The sequence below is a fragment of the Cololabis saira genome, chromosome 13, assembly GCF_033807715.1.
Source record: "Cololabis saira isolate AMF1-May2022 chromosome 13, fColSai1.1, whole genome shotgun sequence".
In the NCBI taxonomy this organism is placed as follows: Eukaryota; Metazoa; Chordata; class Actinopteri; order Beloniformes; family Belonidae; genus Cololabis; species Cololabis saira.
In genome coordinates, this window is record NC_084599.1 from 11179625 (window position 1) to 11187960 (window position 8336).

An 8336-nucleotide genomic window follows, 5' to 3' on the forward strand; every position below is an offset into this window, starting at 1 on the left:
TACACTACACTTACACACATCCACACCTGCCATACACCACTGATCAAACTGATGACTCACACCTCACCTTACCTGTTTGATTGATTTAATTATAAATAAATACATTGTTTTGAACAGTTATCCCTGTGTGTGGTCTCCCATTTTTGTCATGACGAAGTCAGTTCATGACAAGATGGGGGTTCCCGGACGAGCCCCCATCTTGTCATGAACTGACTTCGTCATGACAAAAATGGGAGACCACACACAGGGATAACTGTTCAAAACAATGTATTTATTTATAATTAAATCAATCAAACAGGTAAGGTGAGGTGTGAGTCATCAGTTTGATCAGTGGTGTATGGCAGGTGTGGATGTGTGTAAGTGTAGTGTATGTGCAAGTGCAGAAAACTAAAGACAAACAAACTCAAAACAACCAAAAGAAAACCATGCTTACTGAGCAGGGGAGAGAGGGCAAATGGCCCTGACCAGCCTGCTTAAATATTGGGCCTGATTGGAGTCAGGTGTGCCTCCTCCTCTAGGCACACCCATGCAGGCTGGTCCCCTCCTCCTGCACATGAACAGAACACCCTGTTAAGACAGGGTGGGTCGTCACATCCCCCACCACTAATATGTATGCAGACAGAAAAAAAAAAGAAAATAAATTTGAATTTCAACGCTGAAACGCTGTGTTTTGACTGTATTTTATTTTGTTAGCCGCACCGGAGGTGGGTACGTCATGTGTTGTGACGTCACCGCCCCCTTAAATACCGCGGCTGCGCCGCTGCGCCGCAGAGGCGACGGGGAGGACGAGCGAGCAGCTGGTGCGGACGCTGGCCGGATGGTTAAATCTAACCTACAGACGATTTTAAATAGTCATTGTTTTGCTAGAGAAAAGGAGAGAAACTTATCCGACATGCCTGTTATTGAGCAGCAAAGTAATAAACCTGAAAGTGGCAGGTATGTCGTGATCATTTCTTTTAAATATACCTGGAAAAAAAATAGCAGGATTTAAAATCCGCGGCCTAACCGAGATGTACGGTGTTATTATGTGTTATTATGTGTATGTGTCACCTGTGTACCGGACTTCAGTCGACATCTCCAAAATGATGTGTCCGTGAAGTTTTATTCTGTTAAAGCTGGAAAAAAAACAACTTATGGACAGGAACTTTAATCCGTAAATGTGAATTGTTGACACCTCCAGGGCTAATGCTAATCTGGAGCTAACCTGGTCAGAGAAATGTCTAAAATAATAATAAATACCACGTTTTGATGTTACTTTATATATGAATATACAGAAATACTAATACGGTGACTTACTCTTGAAGTGTTGAGTGTCTGTTGATAGTAGTTTTATATATTTTTACATCCCCGTCAACCAGCAGGTCACAAATGTTGTTGAACTAAAAATTATTTTCCCCTCACATTTGACAATTGTCCCTCACAAAATGTGATTTCAATTCATTTTAAATTATGTTCTACACTATTCACATCAAACACAGACCGAAGTTAAATGTTAATAGGTTTCTTTAAGCCCCCTCGTTGCTTAAATGTCGGTGATAAATTGTTGTTTTCGTAGCTTTTTTTCCTCTTTTTCGTTTCGTCCTCGAGCTCAGGTGCAGGCGAGGCTTTAAATGTCTTAATAAAGGGATTATATGGCTGGTAGCTGGATAATCAGCCGGTGTGGTTAATGATCGTGTAACGTAACCTTTGTAACGCACGTAAACATTTGTTTTCCTGCCCTGGCCAGCCGGAGGATGATGTGAATCCTCTGCTGCTGCTTCACATCTGTAGAAATGTTCCTCAAATGTTCCCTAGTGTGCAGGTTAGGTGTTTGTTCCGCGGAGCTTGTGCTGATTCCAATACATTTGAGAGCTAATCGCCTCCGGGCGTTGTTACATCAGTCGTGTTAGGATTTGATGGAGGCGGTCTGTTTGGTCCTATAGTCTTTCAGAGGAAATTTCCACTGCAGGGGGGGTGCAGGGTGGCAGGGGACTCTACAGGCCAGGGATGGTGCTGGAGACACGCCATTTCTTATACAATGGTTGCATAATCACTTATTTTTTTTACGATTCAACGCTTGGGATTTGTTTATATTATATATGTATGATGAAATATTGTAACATGTATGTGTATAAATATTTTGCCAGTATTTCTTGACCCTGGTTTTAAGTGGGCCGTACTATATGATATTGATACACTGCAAGGTTGTTATATAAACACAACCTTTAAAGAGTCACCACTCATGTGACCGGAGCAGCTATTTCTATCAGGACACTCAGGTCCTGATGTGCAAAGCCGATGCCTTATGATAGTTTTAAAGCACGAAGAGGACGCATTAAGTGTTTATTTAAAGATGTTAATCTGATATTTTCCTAATCTTGTAATCAGATTGCATAAGTAACCTTTTTTTAAATGTTAAATCTTGACTACCATGCAAGATCAGAGATCAAGTTGGGTGTCACATATTGCCATGGTTGTTTGAGTAATTGATGCGATTTTTTTCGGTTCGCTTTCACACGTTAGTTCCACATATAGCACAGAAGTGGTAGTTTTGCAAGAGAGCATTTGTTTGTCTGAGAACATTTGCATCACGGTGATATTGCTAATGGAAAGTGCTTCGAATAAGAGCTCAGAGAAATATGCTACTCGGCACTGTAAAATGTCTGCAGCTCCACATATGAACATTAGTGCTACTTGGCCTGGCTAAATCAATGGTACAGTTTGAATGGTGTCTGAATCCACATTTCTCATTAATGGGGATTGTATCGTGATAACTGACATGCTTTTTGGGCTGGGTACCCTTTTTTTTTTTTTTTTTTTTTTTTTTTTTAATTCTGAGAGGCCACTGGCTTTGTAGCGTTGGGCAGAGGAACTGGGGGGGAGTTTGGTCTTTTGCATTCAAACAGGGAACAACTGTCTCGTAAATTGATCCCGTGCACATTCACATTAAATGGGTTGTGTTTCCAGCCTTCGCAATTATGCTCAATAGGCAGCATGTTTAATGCCCTCGACAACAACACAACTCACACGTGAACCTTATCTGTGGGCGTAAACACAACTAACACTGCTTACCAAAAATAGGATCCCAAAGACCAGGCATCTTTTGAAACCAGGTGGTACCAACGGACTTTGGTTTGTGCCATAAAAGAAACCAAAGTTCGGTACACAGCCCTACATGCTTGGTGAGGGTCAAAATTAGGCTGATGGTTAGACTTGTCCTTTGCCAGGCTTTCTGAAAGAACTGTAATGATCCTAGAATAATGCTAATGGTATGAAATACCAAATATCAGTTTTGTGAAGTTACATTTTCTTTTTATGAATAGACTTTTTGCACAGGGTACAAAGATCATTCTGAGAAGATTTATCGTCAATATTTAACTTAGAGCTGACCTACTAAATTGTGAAATTTACTTCTGGTCAACCATCAAGAGTGTTGTAATTTCAACATGAACCATAAAAAGAGCTTCATATCTGTTATGTTAATTTGGATGGATCAGATGTTCCTTACGAGTCAACATATACAAGCCTCTGAGCATAAGAGCAGGATAGTTATTTATTTATTTGTGTCCCCCCCTTTTTTTTTTTGGCCTTGTAGATTTGGTAAGCTTTTGCAAATGTTTCACTTTCATACGTCATTGTCTAATCCATGATGCACTTTATAAGTGAAGCTTGTTTGTCTTTAGAGCATTCACTCTGGTGAAGACTCGTCATGGCTCCATCTTTATTCACGTTTGTTTCTTTTTCCAGTATCTCCTGTCCTAGGAGGTGCTCCCACAGTTCCAGTAACCCGTGTCCGGGGCCTCTGTGGTGCTCCTGATGCCCCTCTCCCACCCCTGAAGATCCCAGGTGGGCGAGGGAATGACCAGCGGGATCGCAATCTTTCAGCTAAGCTGTTCTACTCTGTACGTTGGCCTTATTTAATTTTTTCTATATTTGCAGCGCCATGTGTTTGTGGTTTTGAACCATGTGTTTTTAATTTCATTTTTTTCCTTCTGTCTTTTGCAGGATGCTCATTTGTTAGTTCTTGAGGAGCCTCCACCTGCCAACAGCAGAGTGCGCTTCTTGCTCTTTGAACCCCGTCGCTCTGAAGGCAAGCATTGTGTCTGGAGGGCTGCACTGAAAGGAGCCAACCTTTATGTTGAAATCCCTCCTGGAGCCTTGCCTGAGGGCAGCAAAGACAGGTCAGTACGGATCTTTTCCTTGGCCAGTTATTTACAAGTCAAAGTTAAAAATAATCATCCTCCTCCTACGTTTCTGTTTTTTTAGCATGTGATTGAGATTAGCTATATTGAAGTAAAACTGCCTTTTTAAATGTGAATTCATTATAAAGGAAGTTAAAAAGTTTTTTTGCTTATTTTATACAGATGATCTAATAGCATTTTAAGTATTTTCCACTGAATTTAACAATCTGTGTTAACCATTTTATTTTTTTTCTTTACAGTTTCGCACTTTTGCTGGAATTTGCGGAAGAGCAGTTGCAGGCTGATCACGTGTTTATTTGCTTTCACAAGAACCGTGATGACAGAGGTAAGACTACTCTGGTTGGTGGTTATTTTTGCTAAAAAGGTATAATAAAAAAAAAAACACTGCCAATGTGTCATGGATCAGACCCAACTAACCGTGTTTGTTTATTCCCACATTCATTCTTAAAGGGTGAAACCACATCTTTCCCTCATTTTAACAAAAGTTTTGTACAATCACTATTTGTACTACATGGACTACAGGCAGAAGGTGATGAAGCCAAAATCGTGGCCCTAGTCTGCAGAGTGGATATGTTGTTCTAATACTAATATTTTAAGTTAGACTATAAACAACAACGTCCACACGGATACTTATTGCATTACCAGGACAATATACAAAGTTTTTCACACAGTGGCAGTATTCTCAAAAATATGTGGCCACCTACTCAAATTTTAAATGTTGTAACATTTATATAAAAAAAAGACATCTGGTGAAAATTATAAGTTCGATGAAACGTTATTAGTTTTCTGTATGACATCGTTACTCAAGGTGTTGCCCTCTGCTTCAAATTGAGATCATACCTGTTACTGTTACATTTAATTAGTATCAAATGCTTCAAACCAAAACGAGTTACAAGTAAGGAACAATAATTAAGCTAAGTATGATTATAGACCCTAGCATTAAGTGCTAAGTGTATGAAAAAAATAAAACATTTACGTTCCCAATATATGAGAAATTAAGGTTACACACGTAGAGAGTAAATGTAGGACAGTGCAGTTAGGCAAGTTATTTTCTGTTCTCAGAAAATATGCGTCTTAAGAGTTTCTGGGAAGCAGAGAGGGACATCCCTGCTCTGAACTGGTGGCTCGTCCCACCAGTGTGAACCATGTGACAACACTGGATTATCTGGTGTGTCGGGTGACAAGTGTTCCATAGTTGAACTTCATGTTCCTGCAGGAGTATAAGCCTAACGTTTCTTTAACAACCTAAGGACTGCAAGGTAGTGCTTGCTGTCTTGAGGGTCTCTGTCACAGACACAGGGCTGTTTCAGTGGAATGACCACTTTAAAAGCTGGACTGTTTCAGACTGAGCCGGTAATTTTGTGAGAGGAAGTTCATGACCTGTTTGAACATTGCCCTGTCAATAGTTTTCCAGTTGGTCTTATTTCCAGGAATGGAAATAACCAGAGTGGTTTAATTTTCAACTCGCCCACAGTTGAGAAAAGGCATTTTGAGTAAAGGTGTCACTATAGGGTTTTTAAAAGCTAACGGAAATGTGGCAGAAGTCAGGGACACATTTCACATGTGTTGGCGCGATGCTGCTAGTGGAGCTCTGACGTAGTTGGGTGGCTGAAAGTCAGGGGTTTGGCACCTTGCTCTCAGTGAGCACGTGCAGGAAAGGCATAAGGAACATTTAAAAAGATGTGCTCTCAGAGTCAATATTGAAGCTGATGCCCTGATCACAGCAGTAAGACATAAGAACAGAATAAGGGGCCGCACAATCCACAAGGATTTGAAATTGATATGAGGATGAAATAATTTTTTAGTTCAGTTCCAGAAATTGAATTCCTGAACAGTTTAAAATTCTTTTATTCGTTGTAATTTATTTATTTTCTGAGCCTGCCTGTTGGCAGCATGTGCCCAACTTAGCTGTGCTTTAACATATTACCCGTTACATATTAATGTATAACCATGTCCTTTACTACTTATTTATCTTATTTTATTTTGATGTTGAAACTGTATTGTTAACTTTACTCTATGTGCCTCTTTTAATTAACCATTGGGGATAAATCGTTTTCTTTTATTTATTTTTTTTAAATTTACCGGAACTCAGCACTTTGAGTGTAATTTACAGTTTAATGTGATTGCAGTGTTGCCACAAGGATGATTTAAAATGTCAACTATTGCATCACAATCAAGTGTGGCTAGTGCTTGAATTATAAGTTATAAGCAAAAGTCTTTTTCTGATTTACATGTATTCTTTGTAAGATGCTCTTTGGATACTCTTCATTGCAGCCCTGACATTTCTATTGTCAGATGGTTCAGTAACTCCTATTTGTAATAAATATGATGTATACATATTTCTAATTTTATTTTTTTTAATCATGATATAACTCTCTTCTGTTATCATATTAGGGTATACTTGACAGGAAACTGTTGAAAATAAGTCAGTGTTGTGTGTAATCATGTGGATATCTTTTGTATTGAGATCTTTGTTAGTTGTATTCACTAGATACTGATACTCAAAAGTAACCCGTTTTTGTTTTTGTTTTTTTCCTCCCTCAGCATCTCTGCTGCGCACATTCAGTTTCCTGGGCTTTGAGATTGTTAGACCGGGTCATCCCCTCGTCCCTTCCCGCCCTGATGCTTTCTTCATGGCTTACAGCATTGAGCGAGACTCTTCTGATGATGATTAAAATGATGCTGAGCAGTTAGAAACCTTTCTTTTTTTTTTTTTCTTCAATCCATACCAACACATCTTCATCATTTTTTTTGAAATGGATGTAATATCTTCATGTATAGTGGTTGAGGTTTCCTGTAGGAAGTTTTGTTTTTCCCCCTTACCTTTACATACCAAGTGCTGTGTTGCAATGAGTTGCACTCTGGTAAGATGTTGATATACACCAGGAATGTAAGGCAAACATCCACATATCTGGGTAATTCATCCTCACACCTGTATTACTCTCCGTGTGTTGTATTGACTTCTTGTTCACGTTCCTGAATCTTGATCATCTCCACAGTATATTTATCAACTGAAATCTTACTCATGTAAGTAGATATGTTTTCATAGTAATTATCAGTCGATTCTCTTATTTTTATTTTATTTTTTTTAAATGTGTGCATGATTTTAATTTGCTTTGATCCAATCAATAGAAGTCTGCATGTTGTAACTGTACTAAATAAAAGATCTCACCTTAGAGAATCACATCTGGTCCTGTGAACCATAATGGCACATGTTCTTTTTAAAGTGACGGTTTAAGACAATCCATTGAGATGTGTTTATTGTATTAAAGGAGGATAATTAAGGAAAGCGCAAGTAGCTGGCTGTGTACAAAACGTCATGTGACTGTCAAAAGCTCTCCCAAGAATTGTGATCTTAAATTTGGAGGTAAAGAGGGTCTGGCTGTACTTTGTCCTCAAAGACATGCACTTGTTTGTTCCTGAAAGTCACACTGAAGATCGTAGAAGAGATGCTCGGACCTGGAATTATTTTCACACCTCGCAACATCTAGTTTTAAATGTTGAGTATTAAGTTCTAGATTGCATACCGATGCCTTCGTTGACTTTCTAATGTTACTTTCATAATAAAGCATATTCGGTGAGTTCTCAAACATGTTGAGGATTTTTTTTTTTTTTTTTTTCCAGAAATGACAGCTATTCTCTGATTTGATTTGCATTCAGCAAACCAGTGACAAGTTCAGAGTAGAAAGATGTGAGGTGTCAACCAAAATGCAGATCACCATCCTGTGTAAAAAAAAAAAAAAACTACTACAGGACTGTCAGAAAATTAGAACATTGTGATAAAGTTCTTTATTTCTGTAATGCAATTTAAAAAAAAAAAAAAAAAAAAAAAGTCATACATTCTGGATTCATTACAAATCAACTGAAATATTGCAAGCCTTTTATTATTTTAATATAGCTGATTATGGCGTACAGTTTAAGATTCCCAGAATATTCTAATTTTTTGAGATAAGATATTTGAGTTTTGATTAAGCTGTAAGCCATGATCAGCAATATTAAAATAATAAAAGGCTTGCAATATTTCAGTTGTAATGAATCCAGAATGTATGACGTTTTTGTAATTGCATTACAGAAAATCACAATATTCAAATTTTCCAAGACAGTCCTGTATATAAAATATAAAGCTGACTGAGAAACTGGAGTATTAAGTGCAGC

At 38.3% G+C, this 8336-nt stretch overlaps 1 protein-coding gene across 1 annotated transcript; it reads left to right on the plus strand.

Annotated features, from left to right (window-relative positions):
- The first annotated feature begins 778 nt into the window (after positions 1 to 778).
- On the plus strand, positions 779 to 7771 carry oaz1a (ornithine decarboxylase antizyme 1a). The gene is given in 6 exon segments (XM_061737682.1): positions 779 to 936; positions 3727 to 3793; positions 3795 to 3881; positions 3985 to 4160; positions 4421 to 4506; positions 6726 to 7771. Coding segments are annotated over 6 exon segments (666 nt in total). The 5' UTR covers positions 779 to 817; the 3' UTR covers positions 6857 to 7771.
- Positions 7772 to 8336: the final 565 nt, after the last annotated feature.